This window comes from Triturus cristatus, chromosome 6 (assembly GCF_964204655.1).
Source record: "Triturus cristatus chromosome 6, aTriCri1.1, whole genome shotgun sequence".
Classification (NCBI taxonomy): domain Eukaryota; kingdom Metazoa; phylum Chordata; class Amphibia; order Caudata; family Salamandridae; genus Triturus; species Triturus cristatus.
Window position 1 is genome coordinate 825,709,738 of NC_140589.1, and position 23,161 is coordinate 825,732,898.

At 44.6% G+C, this 23,161-nt stretch overlaps 1 protein-coding gene across 1 annotated transcript in view; it reads right to left on the reverse strand.

The window, feature by feature from the left end:
• Window positions 1-23,161, reverse strand: part of LOC146817937 (uncharacterized) — a 1,667,073-nt gene that overhangs the window by 744,324 nt on the left and 899,588 nt on the right. Inside the window, exon 6 of the mRNA XM_085609716.1 lies at window positions 2,157-2,250. Within this exon, the coding sequence (XP_085465842.1) occupies window positions 2,157-2,250 (94 nt within the window). The remainder of the gene's footprint in view (window positions 1-2,156; window positions 2,251-23,161) is intronic.

A 23,161-nucleotide genomic window follows, 5' to 3' on the forward strand; every position in this document is an offset into this window, starting at 1 on the left:
TAATGTAGGACGCATTATTTCCTCAACACTTCCTCATCCAATTATTTACTACCTAACCCCCGGCACAAGGTGACCTAGCTAAAAACAATAAAGACTCCCTACCCTCGACCTTTGCCACCCTCGGTTTCCTGCACTCTATGCCCCATTCTAGCTTTTTTGTTCCTTCTTCCAGGCCCCATGGTCTGCGGGACTGGCAGCTTGGCACTTTTGTCGTGGGCCACGCTTACCACATCCTGTGTTGTGGTGGAGGAATGTGATAGGCTACGTATTCTCCTAAGTGCTTCATGGCAGTGCTGGTTGTTTGGCTTGACTGCTCTTCATACTCCTTCGGAGACGCACATACCTGGTCTGCTGCACTACTTGCAAGTGGACATGGGTTGACCCTAAGGCCTTGTTGGACTCTGGTGTTTCTTCCTCAGGCTGCTTGTACTTTTTGGTTTCATGAAGGAGGGGCCATTGGTTTAGGAGCCACCCTTCTGGATCACATTCGTTCCTGCCTTTTGTGCTAGCTTTTTTTTTACTCTGTAATGGTTCGCCTCTGCACCCTCAGAGGTTGATGATTCCTGGTGTGGTAGGAGAGTTGTCAGTGTCTTCTTCTTGGTGGGTAATAGAGCCATGTTTTTTCAAGGCTGGAAATGTATTCATTTTTTTAAAGGAATTGCTTAATGTGAATACAAATCCCATACAGACAGTATTTGACGTATGAGAGGAAAAAGTAGTGGTATGGCGAAGACCGCCATGGACCAATACTACGGTGGGGAGTGATGCAAGAGAGCACATGTGAATGCTACCGAACAATACGACTGCAAATAGTACATTATTCAAAGTGGTGAGCACTTGTGATCATATTGTTGTAAGGCACATATACATGTCTGTACATTCAGGTGACAAAAATGCTGTAGAAATATATCCTGAAGAGTTAAGTATCTGTATGTTTGGGAAAAGTCATGTAGGAAAAAGATGTCACAGGAGGAGGCATAGTAAATGTGATAACTTGTAGGGAAGAATTTGTTACACTGGATAACAATTCTGAGGAACTGCATCAATGACCAGCCTATAGAGGATATATCTCCAAAAACATGACCAAACTAATTATTTAAATTGAACTTTAACCAAATGTATCTTGAAGGGATATTTGGTGTAATATGTTGGTTCTATGCAAGTTTAGAGGCACCACACACAAATGACAAATTAAATCTAATTGACTATTCTACAGCGAATGAAACTCACGATGAAACTCACATTCATTTTGCTATTCACATGCTTAGCCTTCCTGATCCCATACCTGGGTCCACCTATACTAGTCAATCTTGCTCCAGGTCAAGAAGTCAGATTTGAAAAACACTTTTAGAAATCCTTTTGGTGACAATTGTACTAAAATCTGAATTACATTTTCACTACTTAGTAACTTTACGAAAGAAGTAACTTTTAATTTGTTCTTAGTCCAAAGTACAAAAATGTGTTTCTAAAACAAATGACAGACTTTGTCACCAAAGGTTACAATAGGGGCACTTTGATGTCCCTTTTGCTACTTAATCTCACTTGTGACCCATATTGAGGCTTTGAAGCTTCAGGGCAGACTTTACAGTTTGCTTAGTTCATGTCAAGAGTTAACCTAAGCTTATCAAACTAGGTTGGTTTTGACTTGTCAATATTGCACATTTGTCCATAATGCCCTACGCACGCCTGTAATCCTCCTTGTATGCTTTAATTCACACATGTGGGGGCTGTAAGGACTCAAAGCATCCCATATTGGGTACTTAACTTTTATGCAAATTGCACAGCTTTCGAGCACTTTACGTGGGCACCTACGTGCAAGTAAATATATAAACTGGCATTTTCCTATGAGTGTAATGTTTACAGGGGGAAAGCGTATATAGTCAGAGATTCCCCTGCAGTCTCTCAGTGCCCAGAGATTCAATATATCAGAGAACCTGCTAAACAAAATGGGAGATGGTAAACTTTTTGACTCAATATTACATACTGGGACAACAGAATATAGCATCTGAATCAAAAATGGTGTGAAGAATAGTGTGTGATGCAGCTATTTTTTGTATATAGTAAAGATACTATAACATTGGGTTTTCTTTAATTGCAGAGACATAGTATATTTTCATTCAAAGTATGCAAATTTCTGAAGAATACTTGTACTATACCTGTTGGAAGAAATAACGTGGCGTAGCCTACGGATACCACATGACTTAATGTACGAAATAAAGAGGACACATACTGATGTTCCATTGATGTATTCTAAAAAAAAATGTGACATTCATAAAATATTATTAACATTTACATTATCATAAACCAGTAAGATGAAAAATGTTTATCATTTACATATTCAATTGCATACTTATCAATATTTTATATCAACTTTTTTTTAATGTAGCAACAACCTATATCATGTGGTCGTTTTGCTAAATAATACACAATGGGTAACAAGACAGGTGCCCTTTTGATCTTGCCATGGTTTACAGTGCAATCTGATGTAACAAAATGAGATTGTGTTGGCAGCATTGGATGGAAGGAAGTTCCTTTTTAGAGCAGTATGGTGAGTAAAGGTGTGAACTATTGAATTATGTAGCACTACATCAAAAACCGTAGTAGACTGGATCAAACACATGGCAATTTCGACCTCTATTTGTTGACGATTGTTGGAAATGTAAGACTGGTTACAGAGAGAAAACTATTTATGTCCTGTTCACCAGATTGACCTGTTAATATTGACAGAGTTGGGTTGCAGATTATACAGATAAGGGACTTAAAACTACCAATATTTCTCCAGTAAAAGTCTCTTCCTCAATATCATTACATTAGAATACTTTCTGTCCAAGCTGACAAATCTAGGAAACACTTTTAATTTTAAAATGTTATCTCCTCTCTAAAATCTCATATCACCTAGGAGCATTTGAGTAAGCAAGTATTTCTTTCCTACTCACAGTGAGTGTTTTATGGTTCTTGTACCTAAAGGGACACCCGTTCCATCTAGCACCGACTGCAAACTCTGCAGATGGCAGGTAGGCACCATTCAATTGGGTTACAGCTTGTCACGAAAAACAATACACTGGTAGTGCTGGCCAATGAGTGGCTACCCAATACAAACTCACTGAGATTTCGGCTTGGCTTAGGCGCTGTTGCAAAAGTGAAGGAATCACAGTTCAAGTTGCTCTGTGGTGAGATGCCTTCCTGCCCGACACAAAATATGAGAACAGCACATCTTCATGAAGACCAGGCAGGTTCTTGGTAGAAGAGGGCAGGGTCAGGGTTTTTAGGAAGGGCAGGATGTAACTGATACTGGCCAATCACAGGGAAATAGGGAGAGAGCCAAGCCAGCCATCATCTAATCACTTCCTGTCCTAAGGAAAGGAAGGAAACTGAGTGACCTACCAGATATATAAAGGCCACATATCAGTGTCTCAGCAGATGTACTGGGATCCTGGACTGCACCCTGCTGCATCTTCCTTGTGTTTGCAAGCAAGTTAAAAGTGGGCTATGAAGGAGAGTGGGAGGAAGTTCTGGCTAAGAGATGTGATGGTGTCCTGGATTGTGCCTCCTTGCTTTTGCAGGCTACAGGCAGTAGCCATGTGTAAAAGACCCTAGCTAATCTGGACCCCTAAGGAAATAGAGGGATGTTACTAAAGAACACAGATAAGTACAATCCAGTTCCTGCAAAAACAATCAAATTCATTGGGGTGAACTTCAACACAGCAAAAGGGAAGCTATTTCTTACAAAGGCATTTGCCATCTCTCTTAGCAAAATCACAGGCTTCAGCGAGGGAATGGCTTGTAGTTCAGGGGGATATGGCCTCAACACTTTCAATAGTCCCTTGGGCTCACCTTCATCTTTACACTCTGGTTTGTCACCTATTGAAATTTTTGATCCAGTGCCGCAGGACTACTCACTTTAGATTTCCATTCTGATGTAGGTAACTCAGGATCTTCGATGTTGGCTCCAGGAGGAGTTATTGAGCAAAGGTCTTCTTTCCTGCTTCCCACTGCCACAATCATTACTACAGATGCCAGGTAAAGGGGGTGGGGAACAACTCTGCTGTGCCATTATGTCCAAGGGAGATGGTAACCTGCATAACTTCAGAAGTCTTCAAACTAGAAATAATTAAAAGCAGTTCACTGGGCATTGCTTTTGCTTCATTTCAGACCAATGATTGTCTGTATAAATCAATACTGATTGATTGGCAATCAGGTGGTCAGGAGCTTTCTTCAGTGTCAAGGGGAACAGTTCCTTCATTCCTACCTGAATTGACCAAGATCTTTTGTGTATGGGGGTGGGGGTTAAGAAATTGTGTTATCAGTTGAGAGGGGTGGAAGCCCCACTCAAATAGTAAACAAAATCCGAGTCAGAGTGAACCACAACAGTCACTAAATAAACCTGTGGGCAGCCCTCTGATAGTTTGGCACAAAAGTAATCAAGTTTAACTTAGAAGCTGTGCCTAAAGTATTTATGCAACACAAAACCAGTAACAATGTGAAAACACATGGCAAACATAATACCAAACAAAATTAAGAGATATAGAATAGAGGGAAAATGTTTGAGGGAATACCACACAAAGGATATCAGGTCAAACAGGGAAGGGGCCAGCATCATCTTTCTCTCCAAGAAATATATCTGCCAGAGAGGAAGAGCTTGCCTGTGGACCCTCTGAGTTGAGTTTTTCCTTCTTCGATCTCAATTGTTCTGCATCCAATGCCAATGGCCGACGCAAGCACAACATTCCTGGTGTGGCACACGTCCATTGGCTGACACCAGGGAGGGCAAAGCACCGGAGGTTTCTTTTTTTTTCCCCCCTGGAGGAGATGCGGAAAGCTGCCCGCGTCTCTCCCTGCCCCCCTCCTGCCCATCTGTGACGTCAGCACGCCACGAGGTGCTCTGACATCACAGTTTTCCCCACTGGAGCCAAGAAAGCAGCAGGTAAGGATACGCTCGACACCGATGGGGAAAACAGGTCGAAAATGGCCTCACCAGCTTTCAGGGAGGCCTTGATTGAAAGAGGAAAGTATCCCCTTTCAAACAAGGACTTCATGAAAGGGTTTCCTGGTCAAGGAACGCGGCAGCGCTGCGATCCACGGCCGGGAAACCCCACTAGACACCAGGGATGCCTGGGGGGGGGGGGCCCCCCCCCCCAGGCATCCCTGGCGAAGAAAGTCGCCCGTATGAGAACATTTCACAATATGTGGACAGTTTTTTGGCACCAATCGCAAAATCAATGAGCTCGTATATTAAGGATACGGGCGACTTTCTTCGAATTCTGGAGGGAATCACTTGGAGCGAAGAATATCTTCTAATCACAATTGATGTGGTATCTCTCTACACCTCCATAAGACACGAGGTAGGACTCAATGCTTGCGGCTACTTTCTAAGACAAAGGAACATTTCAGAACTACAGCATACGAAGATGCTACTCCAAATGATCGAAATGTGTCTGACCAATAACGTGTTTTTCTTTAATAAACAGCTGTACAAACAACAGTGCGGCACTGCCATGGGCATATCTTTTTCTCCAAACTATGCCAACATAACGATGGGGTGGTGGGAAAAGATGATAGCATGGAACTCTGAAAACCAAGAAGATTTGGATAGGATAATACTATGGGTCCGATACATTGATGACTTATTTATAATATGGAATGGACCATCACAAAGCTTCAATGAGTATTATTTGAAACTAGGTAACAACGACATTGGTTTATCCTTTACATGCACTTCAAGCAAGAAGGAAATCGATTTTCTAGACACCAAGATCTACATTGAAGGCAACAGAATTCACTCCACACTGTTTCGCAAAAAAACGGCGACGAACAGCATACTGCATGGGACAAGTTTCCACCCAACGAGCTTGATCACAAGTATCCCATATGGGGAATTTACCCGGTTAAAACGTAACTGTTCCGAACCCACAGATGCAGAAAATCAAATTCTGGAATCAATGAGCAGATTAAGAGCGAGAGGCTACCATGAGAGAAATTTGCAAAAAAGCAAAAACAGAATTGATAAAAAAACAAGAGCAGAAATTCTCACACCCAAAAGTAAATGTCTAGAAAAAGATCAAGTACCACGATTTGTCACAACGTACAGCAAGGAAAGCAGCCAAATCATGCGAAAAATCAATAAATATTGGCACCTTATCTCTGGGGATCCAGACATAGGGAAACTATTGGGAGACAGACCATTGTTATCATACAGGAAAACGAGATCTTTGAGAGATGCATTGGTACCTAGTCACTTCAAAGAAAAAGAACAGGAAAACTGGCTAGATAAACAACAGAAAGGCTTCAGAAAATGCAACACGTGCAAGGCATGCAAAATTGGTAAAAATGTAAGTTCATTTAAGGAACCCGATGGCAAAATGTTTGCTATAGATCAGAAAATCACATGCACTTCTACTTATGTTGTTTACATAGTGGAATGCAGATGCGGGATGAGATACATCGGCAGCACCATTTGCATGTTAAAAAAGCGAATCCTGGAGCACATAAGAGCAGTGAAGAACAAGGATATGGCATACGCAACAGCGAAACATATGGCAGTGTGTCAGAAAAGTGACTGGAAAGCGATGAGTTTCTTTGGAATACACATGGTACCATCAAATGAACGTGGAGGAAATCGAATGAAAAAACTTCGTCAAATGGAATCAAAGTGTATAATTCGACTGAGGACTAAGACCCCGAAAGGGATGAACAATGATGAAGAACTTTATGTTCATCTGAACTGAATATACAATGTTGAATTAATCAGGCATTAAGGAAGTAAGAAATTGTTCACCTGTGAGACCCACTCAGCTTGAAAACTAGGGTACTATACCCAAACGTGTAGATAATGGCATTTAACTGAGTTTAAGGAATAGCAACCCAAAGTGAATAATGTTTTCATAAATGAAATAAGGTACTATACAATGTAATATTGATAAACTGTTAAGTTGCCAATCTATAAGTTATTCAAATTACAAGTACGATAATACTGCCAATGCCAAGAACATTACCTAGAATGCACTAAACAGTTATGAGATATAATAACGTTTGCCTATATAAGACTTTCTTCCTTTAATAATATAACAGTTGGTTGAATAGACTGCAAATCCCATAATGCCACATAACGGCAAAAATGGTATAAATTGTAGAAATAGAAGAGGGCTCACTGACCGTGAACAAAGCCAGGAGGGCTGAAACGCGTTGGTCTGAGTGTTTCAAAATAAAAAAGCCTTAATTAATGTTCCTGTGTGCCGCGTCTTTTGGAGAAACAATTAATTATTGGGTCTGGATCCGACCCCTACGCAGAGCACCCGCGTTTGAGCGCGCAAAGATCTCCTTGGATCACATTGTGGCAATATATATATATATATATGTATATATATATATATATATATATATATATATATATATATATATATATATATATATAAATAAATGTATAGAGAGAATCTCATACATATATATTAATCCATTTTTATTTCAGTTCAAGAACCACAAAGAATCATAAAAATAATATTTTAAATAAAACACAGTAAAATGAAGTAAGACACAATGATTGCATAAATAAGTTGTCACTTCATATATATATATATATATATATATATATATATATATATATATATATATATATGATAAAAAGTTCTCCTCACTTCTCCTCCAAATATAGAAGGTGCGTCGCAGGTAAGAATCACAGCACCACAAAGTTCAATCCGTTGGTATTTATTCATCAATGGAACAGGGCATACGCAAAAAGAGACGGTCTACGCGTTTCGGCACTCGGCCTTCGACTGGACCATAGAGTCTCGAGGCCCAGAGTGTCCATTTTTAAGGTGTAGATACAAATTAACAAAAATAGAAAGTGAAGACATACTGGGCATAGTCGACAATACGTTGTTTTTAAAGTAAACAATAATTTGATTGCTACAGTTTATCCACAATTGCAATTAGTTGATTGGAAAATTAATGAATGAAAACAGTTTGCTCACGGTCTATAAGACAACAGAAAGTCAAGGTAAAGTACCTGATTAAAGGAGGGGGGAACAAAATTTGTGATTCCGATTAGTTTCAACTTTGAGGATGAATAATATACATATATACAAAGTATTTACAATGTATCCTAATAGTATCTCATATAGTATCCTAATGAGTGGTAATTCTTGTAAAAAGAAATATATGTATATTCATATATGCGTGAAGTACTGAGTGATCAAGGTTGACACGAAGAAATTATACTGGAAATCACATCAAATAATACGTTCCCACCTTTCTAAATAAACCACTTGCAAGGAGTGCGCGACCGCAATCCTCTGCTGATGCTAATACTGTATTTAGACACTTATTTGCCCATGTCTTCTTCCATACATTTTTAGCTATACATATATTACAAATATTTTTTTTTCATAAAGACACATATGTCATCAGCAGAAGATTGCGGTCGCGTGAGTTATAGTTGCCTGCACTAACTATAACGGGGGAATTTCACTGGTTTTTTATCAGTAAAATTTCCGCTAACTATAACATGTGTGAAACCTATGGTTTTTTCAGTGAATTTGCAAGGTTTTTTAAATGCTAATTCCTAACTATAACGTGTGTGAAACCTATGGTTTTTTCAGTGAATTTGTACGTTTTTTTAAATGATAAGTTACTTTACGCCATTCGTGGCGTGCGCGCCCACTTAACGCAGTTCGTTCCGTGCGCGCACAGTAAGCACGCGGTGCGCTTCGCGCACCGCGCGCCCACTTTACGCAGTTAGTGCCGTGCACGCACGGTGGGCAAGCGGTGCGCTACGCGCACCGCGTGCCCACGTTACGCTAGATGGGCCATGTACGCACGATGCGCTTCGCGCACCGTGCGCACATGGAGGACATATGATGCACTTCGTTTTGAAAGGTAATATTTTAATTTTTCGTAATTTTTATAAGCCATGCACAAATGGTGCCCTTCGGCCACCATTTGCACACGGGGTGGAGAGAGTGTGGATAATTTTTTCTTTTATTATTTTGTTTAAAATATTCTAGTTTATCACACCTCTTATAAGCGATGCACAATTGGTGGCTTGCGGCCACCAATTGTACACGGGGTGGTGAGAGTGTGGATAGTTTTTTTTTTTTTATAATTGTTTACCGTACGCGTACGGTAAGCGTAATCGGCGAAATTAGCGAAAAAATAAAAATTGCATTTTTGGCCTTGGGGGGTCTTTGGGGACTCCCTCAACATGGCTATGTGTGTGGGAGCTGTCTAAACAGCCCCTTTACATGTTTTTTGGCTTTATTTTACAACCTAACTCTCAGTGCGAGAGAGAAAATGGCGGCCGCCGCTTCCTGGTTTCGGCCGATTCGAATGTTTACTAAGATCTAAGAGCCAATCAGAATCGCGCTCGCGCACGCCACCGTACGCGTACGGTAAGCGTACCGTAAGCGCACCGTAAGCTGGCTCAGATATATATATTGATTTAAAGGCTATTTTCTCAGAATCTACTGAACAGATTTACACCAAACCTACAAAAGGCACTTCCTTGACCTGAGGACTACCTCTCTGCCAAATTTCTAGTAATTCTGTTCAGCCGTTCGGGCTGTAGCCCTGTCTAAAGGTCCTATGGAAAAATGCATGGGAAAAACGCGTTTTGGGACCCCCCTTTTATCTCAGCCCCCGCTTGACGAATCCCCCCGAGACTTTCAGGGTAGGAGCGGAGCGTAGCGCCCCACCTATTTTGAAAAATTCGCGAGGATTCGTCGACCGGCGCCAAAGTTATTCAAAATAGAATGTTGAGGATTTCCTATGGAAACGTGGTCCTAACTATAACTACCTACTGGCGACCGCCAGTAGATAATATATATATATGTTTAAAGAGTGATCTCTCTGTGTCAGGGTCTTGCGTGGGATGATAAAAAGCTGGGGGGAGGAACAGGTGTGGCTGATGTAATTAAGGCTTTAAAACACATAAGCTGAAAATCTTTGCTTAGCTTATGGTTCTGCCCGACTGGTATTTTGCGACTTCTGTCATGCCATTCAGGTATAATACAACAAGCAACATTACACCTACACGCCAGTACTATTGGCTTTGTTAGTGCTTGTTAGATGCATATTATAAATAAGCAACGTAAAGGACTTTGTTGTATAGCATTTGAAAAAGCTTCAGTGCTGAAATGATGAGACTGTGAAATAACTATAATGAGTATCTTTGAAGTTACATGAAAGGCAGTGGAGTGTGGTACTGAAGCAGATTAAATTAAATATTCCTGCTAGAGAGAGAGATATCTGACTTTTGTCTAGTCGCAGTTTTGACGACATCAAGTAACGCAGTGGGCATGCTGGAAAGAACAGATCTGTATTATGTGGAAAGCTAAGTGGATTAGTAAACCCACACATTAGAAACGCTTTGAAACAAATGAAATGTGTTTGAGAGAAGGGCTATGGAGAGATGAGTGGCATGTTTGCTGGAGGGTAGTGAGGGAATTTAAGGAGGTCATAGTGTACATTTCTAAAGCACACGAACACCCGTAGGCATCTTGGCGCTGACTGACAGATATTATTGGAGGTCATGGGAGCGGGGGTGCGCCAAATTTTATTTTATTTTTAGAGTTTTCTATAGCGCGGACCAGACCCGGGGAAGGGTATCAGAGCGCTTTACAATGTAAACACCATACAAAATGAAAAACAATTTGCAATAGAAAAATAGCATACATAAAATCAAATTTTGAGCAAACGGGTCGGGAACAGCGAAGGTGTCCATCGGAGGACAACAGGAGCAAGTTTTTTAGGGTGAATATCTGGAAAGGTCCGAGAGATATTTTACGGGAGGAATTTACACATAAGGAAAGATTTTGCTTCTTTTTTTAACAGAAGAGTAGAGGGGATTTTTCTGATGTAGGGAGGAAGCGAGTTCCATATTCTTGGTGCTGCTCCGGAAAATGCTCTGAAGTTTTTTTCTTTCTAAAGCGTGAGGGTTTCAGGAGTAAATTATCAGCACTCCTTGAATGTCTGATTCCTCCGGATAAGGTCAGTTTTTGGGATAGGTACTGGGGCGTATTGTGGTGAAGCGCTTTGTGAGTGATGCTTGCCATTTTTAGGTGGATTCGAGCTTCAAACGGAAGCCAGTGGAGCGCTTTCAGGTGTGGCGATATGTGGTCAAATTTCCTGGATCCTGTTAGCAGTCTTGCTGCGGCGTTGAGACTTTAATGGGGCGGTTGAGATTTTGGGCAGACCCGCGAGGGTGGTGCATCCGTACTCCAGCCTTGAGATGACTAGGGATTGAACTGCGGTTTTGAGGTCCTGGTTATCGACAAAAGGTTTCATTTTCCTCAGATAGCTGAGGTGAAAACGTGCATTTTTATCAAGCAAGTTGATGTGTGTTTGCATGTTAAGGTTCTTATCTAGAGTAATTCCAAGTGATTTGGTGGAGTCCACTAGAGTGGGCGTGCAGTTTAGTGCAGTGATCAAGTTGAGCCATTCCTTTGTCTCCTGGGAGTTATTAGGGGGGGAGATTAGAAGAAATTCAGTTTTTTGTGAGTTTAGCTTGAGAAAGTTGGTTGTTAGCCAGTGGACGGTCTTCTCAAGTGCCATGTTCATCGATGTTATATCTTCAATGGAGGAGATCTTGATGTAAAGCTGAGTGTCGTCCGCGTACATGTGGTAGGCTATGTTTGCCTGCTGTAGAAGTTCGGTTAGCGGTTCGACATATAGGTTGAATAGGGTGGAGGATAGAGTAGAGCCTTGTGGAACACCAAGGGGGTTAGGTGATGAGCGGGAAAGATTTTTGTTCACCATGAAAGATTGTGTTCTGTTTTCCAGAAAGGATTTAAACCATTAAAGGACTGAGCCAGATAAACCCATCCTATTTTCCAGTCTTTTTAGAATTTTTTCGTGATTGACCGTGTCGAAGGCTGAGGAGAGGTCAAGCAGGACTAGTAGACAAGTTTCGTTGCGGTCAAGGGCAAGGAGAGCGTCGTCCACTATCTGTAGAATGGTTGTTTCTGTGCTGTGGCCGGGCCTGAAACCAGATTGGTGGGTGTTCAGAAGGTTGAAGTCCATGATGTGTTGGTTCAGTTGTTGTTGAACACATTTTTCCAGGACCTTGGCTAGCATGTGAATGCTAGTTATAGGTCGGAAGTTGTTGGGGTCGGATGAGTTCGCAGTCGGTGTCTTTAGTATAGGGGTGACCTGGCCTGTTTTTAGGCAGTCCGGTATGTGCCCTTGCGTTAACGAGGCGTTGATGATTTTGGTCCAGAGAGGAGAGATGGCTCGGTAGATGTGGGGAAGGCAATTTGAAGGGGCTGGGTCATTGAAGTGGTTGTTGAGTTTGGTGGATGCTAATATTTTGGTGATGGCGATTGGGTCGTAAATTTTGAAAGTGGACCAGTGCGAGTTATTTTTAGGCAAAGGTAACTCGGGTTGATCAGGGTGCTTTGGGGTGGTTGCATTCGCTGCGGCCATGTTAAGCTCAAGTTGGAGGGAGTTTGTTTTTGTTGTGAAAAAGAATGAGAATTCTTCACTGCTGATTTGTGATTTTGCGGTCAAGAGAGAGGATTTAGCCAATTTGTTAGATTGTTGTTTTAGAATGTCAAAGAGTTTCTTTGGTCTGTTCTTGGCAGTGTCTAGTTCTGATCTAAAGAAGTCTTTTTTGGATTGAAGAATACTTTTGTGGTAGGAGTTTCTAGCTTGTCGAAGTAGTTTGAGATGGAGAGGGGAGGGATGCTGTCGCCATTTCCGTTCTGATGATCTAAGTTTGCGTCTTTCCTCATTAAGGGCTCCGTTAAACCAATGATTTTTATCTTTGTCTGGAATTCGTTTGAGCTTAGGTGGGGCAGCTTGGTCAAAGATCTTGGTCATCGTGGAGTTGTAGTGGTCGGTGAGGTCACTGACGTTAGATATGTTGTTGGGTGGGATGAGAACTTTTTCACAGTGAGAGGCTAGGGTGTTCCAGTCGAGGTTTTTTGTGTTTCTTACCCATTGTTTATTTTTGTTTTGTAGCGGGAAGGTTTTCCTGGTAGAGGAGGAAATACTAAAGGTGATGATGTGATTGTCTGACCAGTCACAAGGGGTGATCTGTATTGATTCAATTGTGTTTTGTTTAGAGATGAGCCAGTCAAGAGTAGCACCTTTAGCATGAGTGGGCTTTGAGATAGCTTGGATCAATGAATGGTCTGCAAGGAAGGTTTTGAGGGCGTGGACCTGTTTGTCAAGGGGGTTTTCCCAATGGAGATTGAAGTCGCCGAGGAATATGTCGTTGGAGAGAGGGGTAGAGTTTGTTGTAATGATTTCCATAAGTTGGTCTGTAAATACTGCGTTCTTGCCTGGGGGATGGTAGAGGATATGTAGCTTGTGGGAGTGGTTATCTGAGGATTTTACAGATATCCCAAGGTATTCGCAGGAGTCCATGGGTTCAGAGTGAAACTTCGAAATGGAAATGTTGGATCGATGAATGCAGGCTAGTCCTCCGCCCTTTTTGATTGTCGCACTGAATGCCACCAGCGCTAAAGGCTACAATGATGGGTATGTGGCAAGGTAAAGTAATACTGTGTCTTCTTGTCTCTTTCTTAGTGTTTTTGGAGAGCCTACGGATTTCGCAAAGGAAAGGTAAGGTGACTTCATCATAACTGACTGTTGCACACTTCACTCACGCACACACCCACCTACCTACACTTTGAAACCAACAACCTATCGAACAAGTTACTTACCTTCGGTAACGCTTTTTCTGGTGGATACAGTATCTGACTGTGGATCCCTCACCTTGTGAATATCCCCTGCGCCAGCAACATTCGGAAACTTTTGTAGCAGTCCACGCCAAGACGACGTCACAGAGGCACGGCTCTGCTCGCGACTCCGCTGACGTCACCGGCTCCATAAGAAGACCTCGTCGGCGTGATGACGTCAGTTCCGCCCCTTTTTTCCGTGCCTTCGAGGCACACGGACGGATTGACAGCAATATATACACAGTATATACAGTATATAATATACAAGCAACACACATAGTGTGGAGAATAAATAGAAAGGCAAAAGAAATAACACAATGCCTTCGACAGAAACAAAACACATTTTGAAACACCACTAATAAAAGTGCAGGTATAGAAGGATGGACAACGGGGAGGCGGGTGGGTCAGTGAGGAATCCACAGGCAGATACTGTATCCACCAGAAAAAGCGTTACCGAAGGTAAGTAACTTGTTCTTCTGATGGATACATCTGCCAGTGGATTCCTCACCTTGTGAATAGATTCCACAGCAATCCCCACTCCCGGAGGAGTGTCCAACCTTCTATACCAGAAAGTCCTGAAGGACAGAACGAGCAAAGTGTCCGTCCCTCCTCACCTCGGTGTCCAAGCAATAATGTTTTGCGAAGGTGTGGAGGGAGGCCCAAGTTGCCGCTCTACAAATGTCCTCCACAGGAACCCCCCTAGACAAAGCAGAAGTGGAAGAATTTGCTCTAGTGGAATGAGCTCTCAAACCCTCTGGAGGTTCCTTACCAGCCAAAGAGTAGCATATCTTGATGCACAAGACAATCCATCTGTAAAGGGTGCGCTTGTGCACCGCTCGACCTTTCCGGCAGCCAACAAAGCCCACGAAGAGCTGGTCATCAACTCTGAAGTCATTTGTCCTGTCCAGGTAGAAGCTCACCGCCCTCTTAGGGTCCAAGCGGTGAAATCTCTCCTCCTCCTTGGAAGGGTGAGGGGAGGATAGAAGGAAGGAAGGGTAATGGACTGCCCCAGATGGAAGGGAGTAACCACCTTAGGCTAAAACGCAGCCCTGGTCCTGAGTACCATTCTTTCAGCATGAATGGTCAAAAACGGGGGTTTTGAACTTAAAGCTTGAAGCTCACTTACCCTCCTTACCAAGGTAATTGTAATGAGAAAAACCGTCTTAAAAGACAACAGTCTCAAGGGACACTTGTGTAAGGGCTCGAAGGGAGAACCCATAAGATAAGTCAAGACAAGGTTTAAGTCCCATTGAGGCACAATAAAGGGAGTAGGAGGAAATCTGTTTGTGAGGCCCTTAAGAAAACGAAGAACAATAGGTGATTTGAATAATGACGGCTGATCCGGCAAGCAAAGGAAAGCCGACAAAGCCGATAATTATCCTTTTACAGTAGCCACAGCAAAGCCTTGCTGAGCAAGAGAAAGGGCAAACTGTAGAATGTTAGATAGACGAGCCTTCAAAGGATCAATTGACTTCTCTCCACACCAGAGAACAAATTTAGACCACCTATAGGAATATATAGATTTGGTGGAATGACGTCTGGCAGACAAAATTACATCTACCACATCAGGTGGGAGAGAAAAAGAATTCAGGTTGCCCCGTTCAATCTCCAGGCATGAAGGTGTAAGCTCTGGAGGTGGGGGTGTAGAACCTGCCCCTCCGATTGCGAGAGGAGGTCTGCCCTCAGCGGGAGACGGAGCGGAGGGCACGAGGAGAGGTGGAGAAGATCTGTGTACCACACCCTTCTTGGCCAATCCGGGGCGATCAAAATGACTTGGGCCCGGTCTTGGCGAATCTTCCTCAGAACCCGAGGAATCAAGGGTATGGGGGGAAACACGTAAAGGAGTTGTGAGCTCCAATCTATCTGAAACGCGTCCCCCAACGCTCCCTGCATCGGATACTGGAGACTGCAGAATGACGGGCAGTGAGCATTCTCGTGAGTGGCGAACAGGTCCACCCGAGGAGTACCCCACATCCGAAAGACGTGACGCACCACCTCCGGATGGAGCCTCCACTCGTGGTCGGCGGAGAACTGCCGACTCTGACTGTCTGCACGTACGTTCAGAACCCCGGCCAGATGATTTACCATCAGACAAATCTGATGGTCCTGAGCCCAGGACCATAGACGCAGAGCCTCCATGTAGAGACAAAGAGACCCCACTCCTCCCTGTTTGTTGATATACCACATTGCGGTAGTGTTGTCCGTCAGGACTTGAACAGACTGACCGCGAAGGGAAGGGAGGAAGGCCTTGAGTGCTAAACGAATCGCCTGCAATTCCAGAAGGTTGATGTGTAGCAACCTCTCCTCTGGAGACCAAAGACCCTTGATCTCCAGATCCCCCAGATGAGCACCCCACCCTAAAGTGGATGCATCCGTAATCACTGTGGCCACCGATGGAGGTAGATGGAAGGGCTTTCCTTGAGACAGATTGCACTCAACCAAGATAGATCCGCCGCAGCTTCTCTGGAGATCCTCACAGACTCCCTGAGATCTCCTTTGTGCTGATACCACTGCCTGCGGAGGCACCACTGGAGCGCCCTCATGTGCCAGCGTGCATAGTTGACCAACAGAATGCAGGAAGCAAACAGACCGAGCAGGCGAAGGACCTTCAGAACTGGAACGACTGCTCCATTGTAAAACAAAGGAATAATTTCCTGTATATCGAGAATCCTTTGAGGAGGAGGGAATGCTCGACACACAGTAGTGTCCAGTACCGCACCTACGAACAGGTTGCGCTGAGAGGGCACCAGGTGAGATTTGGGCACGTTTATTGAGAAACCCAATTTGAACAACAGCTGAGTTGTATCGTGCAGATGACGCAACACCTTCTCTGGTGACTTCGCATTGATCAGCCAGTCGTCCAGATAGGGGAAAACTGAGATCCCTGACCTTCTGAGATGGGCTGCCACCACTGCCATCACCTTCGTGAAGACTATGGGTGCAGTAGTAGGACCAAACGGAAGGACCGCAAACTGATAATGTTGCGATCCTACCGTAAACCGGAGATACTTCCTGTGCGACTTCAGGATGGGGATGTGGAAATACGCATCCTGCAAGTCGATCGACACCATCCAGTCCTCCTGATTCAGCTCTTGAAGAACCTGAGCAAGGGTGAGCATCTTGAACTTCTCTTGCTTTAGAAAAAGATACAAGATTCTGAGGTCCAATATCGGACGCAATCTGCCGTCCTTTTTCGGAATCAGGAAATACCGGGAGTAGCATCCCTGACCCCTCTCCTGCTCTGGAACAACCTCTATTGCACCCTTTTGAAACAACTACAGAACTTCCTCCTGCAGGAGAAGACGGTGGTCCTCCGAGTAAGCCCCTTGACAAGGAGGGTAATTTGGAGGGAATTCCCGAAAGGGAAGGGCGTACCCATTTTCTACAAGATCCAGAACCCAGAGATCTGTAGTTACAGATTCCCAATCTTGTAGAAAATGGGTAAGCCGGCCCCGCACAGGACCAACATGATCCAGAATGGCGGATCTAGGGCTGCCTTGCGGTAGTGGGAGAGGCTGAGGAGGCGGAAGAGGAGGAGGAGAGTTGATGGCCACGTGTGCGACCCCTAATTCTACCTCTGAATCCTCTAGACGAGGAACCTTGCTGCTTCTGGGTCTGCCTGTAGGATCGAAAGGATGCCCTTCCGAACCCTCTGTACCTTTTAAAAGACCCCCTTGACTGGGATTGAAGGCCCAGAGACTTAGCCGTTGCCTTGCTCTCCTTGAAACGTTCAAGAGCAGCATCTGCCTTTTTACCAAACAAGCCAGATCCATCAAATGGCAAGTCCAACAGAGTCGATTGCACATCCGGGGAAAACTCCGAAGACTTCAGCCACGCACTCGTCCTAGTGGCGACAGAAGATCCCATGACCCTTTCCACTGAATCCGCCGTGTCCAGCCCACTTTGGATCACCTGGCGTGCTGCTGCCTGGGCATCAGTGAAGATCTCATTAAAGCCAACCCTATCCTCCTCAGATAGTTTTGGCGCCAGCTTCTTAGCAGAATCCATAAGCGCATGTACATAGCGTCCTAAAAGGCAAGTGGCATTCGTTGACTTTAGAGCCATACTGGCCGATGAAAAGACCTTTTTGGCCGATTGGTCTAGCCTTTTAGCCTCTCTGTCCCCTTGGATTTCCCTGAACAAGCCGCCTGAATCACCAGGCACTCAGGCAATGGATGCGATGTCAAGAACTCAGGGTCCCCTGGAGCTGCCCTATACCTCCTAGCAACCGTCTTGGAGACTGCAGGAACAGAAAAAGGCTTACGCCACACCACCAACACAGGGTCAATAATGGCCTCATTAAAAGGTAACAATGGTTCTGAAACTGCCGTAGGAGAATGTAACACCTCAGTCAAAATGTTTGATTTAAACTCCGTAGTTGGCAACTGGAGTTCAAGCAGTTCCGCAGCCTTTCTGATAACTGCATGATATGGAGCCACATCTTTGGAGGGTTCATCTGAGGGCAGAGTAATCTCCCACTCAGGAGACAAATCCAGCCCACTAGCTTCCTTAAGCTCCTCAAACACTTCATCCGACTCCACCAGCTCTCCTTCCTCTGCTTCCTCCAGAAGGTACCTCCGCTCATCAATCACTCTCTGAGCCTCCCTTCTGGACCGAATCCGTACCAGCGGCGTCGGCGGCGCCGTGTTCGAATCCGACGGCGCCGGCGTCTAACGTGGATCCGCAGGAGCAGCCGGCGTCGAACGAGGTCGAGCCGGTGAAGATGGAAGAGGCGTCCACGTCCTCAGTGCCGGTAGATGCCAAGACGGCGTCGCTGGAAAGAACGGCATGAAAGGGGCCTGTGGATAGACTTGCGGCACCCCCAAATTAAACGCCATTGGACCCATCGGACCCGCAGGTGCACCAGTGGTGTATATGGCTCTAGCGAATACCCCGTACATAGCATTTAAATAATGCGAGGGGTCCTGACCTGGTCCAGGGAAAGCAGGGTACTGGTCAGGCATCACTGGACTCGGGCCAACCGGCGCCACTGGTGGAATCAACGGCGTTGCAGGCTCACCCGGGACTTGAAGATCTTCAACCCGGGCCGGAGATGGAACCGGAGACAAACCCGGGGCCGGAGATGGAACCGGCGTTGGAGTCTGAACCGGCGCCGGAGAAGCCGGACCCACGGAAGCCACTGGAGACGAAGGACCAGCAGGCGAATCCGGCACAGGAGAAGGAGACACCGAGTCCTTCCGGCGTCGAGTTGGCGACTTAGACTTCGGAGCCGAACTCTTGTCCGAGTGGTGTCGAGAAGAGGGCCTCTTCTTCTTCTTGTGCTTCTTGGCTCGTGAAGCATGCCCCGAAGTAGACTTCGACGCCGACCTCGATCTCGATCGAGACCTCGACTTCTTCTCTTCTCCTTTTTCATCCTTGCGATGAAGAGCTTCGCTTCCCTTTCCTTGAGAGCCTTCGAGCTCATCTTGCGGCAGCTGGAACAACCATCCACATCGTGATCAGATGGCAAGCACCACACACAGTCCTCATGTGGATCGGTGATCGACATGTGTTTGCCGCACTCACGACAAGGCTTGAAGCCCGACTTCCTTGTCTACATCCTTGAAAGAGAAACAGAGAAAATCCAGAGATAACACAAAGTAACAATGAAGCTACCAACAGCGATTCCCAAAATCCGTTGGCGTCGACGGCGCGGAAAAAAGGGAACTGACGTTATCACGCCGACGATGTCATCTTATGGAGCCGGTGACGTCAGCGGAGTCGCGAGTGGAGCCGTACCTCTGTGACGTCGTCTACCACGTCGGCGTGGACTGCTACAAAAGTTTCCGAATGTTGCTGGCGCAGGGGATATTCACAAGGTGAGGAATCCACTGGCAGATGTATCCATCAGAATATCTTCTATGCAGGATAGTTTTTTAAAGGGAAGGCTTTAGGTACTAGCAGAGATGGCGTATTGTTGGATGAATGCTGGCCAGGCCCTAAGTCTGGTTCTGGAGTTCAGCTTTGAGTCAGGATCAGAGACTGAGACAGCAGATACTCAGACAGCCGCTGAGGGAGAGGACAATGGAGCAGAATCTGGGAGTGATTTTTGAGTCGGCACACTTCCATTCAACGACTCATCTTCCAGTGATTCTGAAGGAGACGATGTCAGTTGTGCTGTCCCTTTGCAAGCGCAGTCTGTGCAGCGGGACACCAGTAGCAGGTTAGAGCAACCCAGAGAGGAGGCACGTGCCGCAGCAAGCACAGACAGAGCACTATCTTGGCAGCCTCCCAATTTAGTACAGCATCACATTCCGCCTTTCACTGGAGACGCTGGATGTAAAGCAGATACAGCTAATTTTTTGCCAATTGACTATGTCCATCTTTTTTGGGATGTTGATAAAATTGTGCAGCAAACAAATGTGCGTGCCACACAATTTCTGAGGGAGCATGGAGGCACTCTTGGGCCTCATCCTAGGGCACACAAGTGGACTCCCACTTCTTTAGAGGAGCTGAAGATATTTTTGGGCCTCACGCTTAAAATGGAGGTAGTGCATAAACCAACCTTGCTATCCCACTGGTCTACTCGCACGGTTTGGTTAACCCCAGTCTTTGCATCATATATGAGCAGAGATCGTTTTTTGCTATTGCAATGCGTGCTGCATTTCAATGACAATTCTGCTGCATTGCCCCGGGACCATTCAGACCAAGACAGGTTGTTCAAAATTCAGCCTGTTGTGGGATATTTGTCTGCCAGGTTTCCAGAGGTTTATACCCCTAGAAAGAATATAGCCATCGATGAGTCCTTGATCTTGTATAAAGGGCGGCTGCTGTTCAGGCAGTACATTCCGAGCAAACGCGCTCGCTATGGCATCAAGCTGTACATGCTGTGTGAGAGCTTGACTGGCTATGTGTACAGCTTGAAAGTGTATACAGGTAAGGACACAACTCTTAACCCTGTAGGTTGCCCTTCCACACTAGGGGTCACAGGAAAGATCGTATGGGAGCTTGTCCAGACACTCTTTCACAAAGGTTATAACCTTTATGTAGACCATTTCTATACAGGAGTAGAGCGGTTCAGTGAACTCTACAAAGCTGGCACTGTGACATGCGGTACAATTTGTTGTCGCTGCAAAGGATTCCCACAGGAGCTTGTTTGCAAGAAGCTCCAGAAATCCCAGAGCACTGAGTTGCGTTCCAACGAACTGCTTGCAGTCAAGTTCTCAGATAGGTGTGACATGTACATACTCACTACAATTCATGCTGAGAGCACTTTCCCTGTCACGGTTTGGAGTCAGTTGGCCTAAGTCCATAAGCCCACCTGTATACTTGATTACAAGTACATGGGTGGAGTGGACAAGAACGACCAGGTTCTTTAGCCATACAATGCAAGTCGTAAAACTTGCACTTGGTATAAGAAACTGTTTACTCAACTAAACCAGATGGCAACATACAATGCGTATGTTGTTTATCGTCAGACCACCACAGGAAGACTCATGTCTTTTCTTGACTTTCACTTGTCTGTGACTGAAAGTCTCACTGCTACAGAAGCACCAGCCTCCACTTCATGAGTTCTGGAGGATGTGACAGGGCTGCAGGAGCGACACTTTGCTGATAAAATTCCTGCAACACCCAAAAAGGAGCGACCATGTCGTTGTCGTAAAGTGTGCTCAATGCAGGGAAAGAGGCAGGAGACTTGTGTGTACTGTCCCCAGTGCCCAAGTAAACCCACCTCCTATTTGCCTACTTGCTTTATGTTGTATCATACTAAAGCAAAATACTGGGAAATTGACTGAGGTGGAGCTAGAATAGGTAAACCTTTCAATTAGTGTGAATGGATACCTTCTGTCTGTGGGCCACTCCTTCACTAGGCAAGCAGCTGCAGAATATTTGTTGTTCTGCTTCAGGAAATCGTGGACTTCTCAACACCTTTCTCTGCTTTCAGAATGTGGTAGTTGTTCTGTTCACTAATTAACACATGCATTATAGTCCCCACACTGCCCATACTGGTGGACAGGACATGCGCCACATTGTCATGGAGTACCCTGTTTGGCAGAGAGTTAAAGGCTTGACTGGATTTTGAAGTGCTCGTTAGGGAACATATGTATACTACACAAGGACCACCCTGATTGCCATTGAGAACCGTAGTAAGTGTATCAAGTCAAACAAATATCCAATGAGACTTATTCACCAACATTTCGACTTGTTTTGAAAGTCTGCAAACTCAATCATTAACTTGGATCAGAACCATGCTATTGAAAAGGGATACAAGACACAATATCTTGTATGATGATTGTTTTCACATCTTTAATTTAAGATGTGAAAACAATCATCATACAAGATATTGTGTCCTGTACCCATTCTCAATAACATTGTGAATGATGCAAGTTAGTAATTGAGTTTTCACGCTATCAAAGTAAGCGTTGGTGAATGAGACCCACAGGACATTTGTTTGGCTTATTACTTTAGGGAACTTAGGCAATATACCCCAGCATGTTTGCCTTATTTTCAAAGGTAGATATGCTCGCTCAGTTTGAGATATGGCCTACTGGGATACTCGAACATCCCCCAACTTGCATCCACAAACTGGAAGGAGTTGGATTTAGCACAGTGAGAGCATTGATGGCATGTGAGAGAAACGTTTTCTCAAGCTTCAAGTAGCTAGAGATGGAAGGCATTAGTATAGGGTCACTTGAAGATTAGACAGGATTAGTCAGGACCCTGATGAGGACAGACACACAAACGGGTTAGAACAGCTTACGGTAGGTGCGCTTTCCGAGGAATATTGCAAAAGCACATAGTAAAGGTAGTACAGATACATGTCATGATTCCATCTTCACCCATGGATTCAAATCCATTGCTGCCACTCTCACACTGAATTTACTATTGTACTTATAGGTCAATGCTGCTTGCCATGTTCATCCTCTGTCAGAACTTAGTAGATGTTCAGTTTGCTGCATGATAAGTGCATTACAGTCACTGCACATAACGGTGGATTGGACATATGCTACATTGTCATGGACTACCCGTGTTTCACATTCAACCATTCTTCATAGGTTATGATGTTCTCTTTAGAAAGCTTTGGAAAATTTCCAGCATGTTTGCCTTATTTTCAATGGCTTTGCCGCATACTTTGGCACACCCCAACTTGCATCCACAAACTGGAAGGAGTTGGATTTAGCACAGTGAATGCACTCAAGGCGGATGAAAGACATGTCTTTCTGAGCCTCATGTGGCTCTCATGGGAGCCGTTAGTAAAGGTTCACTCGGCATGTGTTCGGTAACGTTCAGGAAGAAGGAGGCGGAGACTTGACAGGTGGTAAAATGTAGTCAAACTCATTATGTCTTGTGGCCTTTGTATATGATGGGCCCTTGCATGGCAGCGGTAATTTTATGTGAGTGCAAGTGATCTGGTTGACTGGGCCCGTTGCTGGCGGTATGGAAGTCTTGTGTGTGGTGCGTGAATGGCATGTGAATGGACCATAAAGTGGTTGGTACAGTGAAGTGGCTTTATGGCTCACCTTCAGAAGGCTTGGCTTCAATATTTA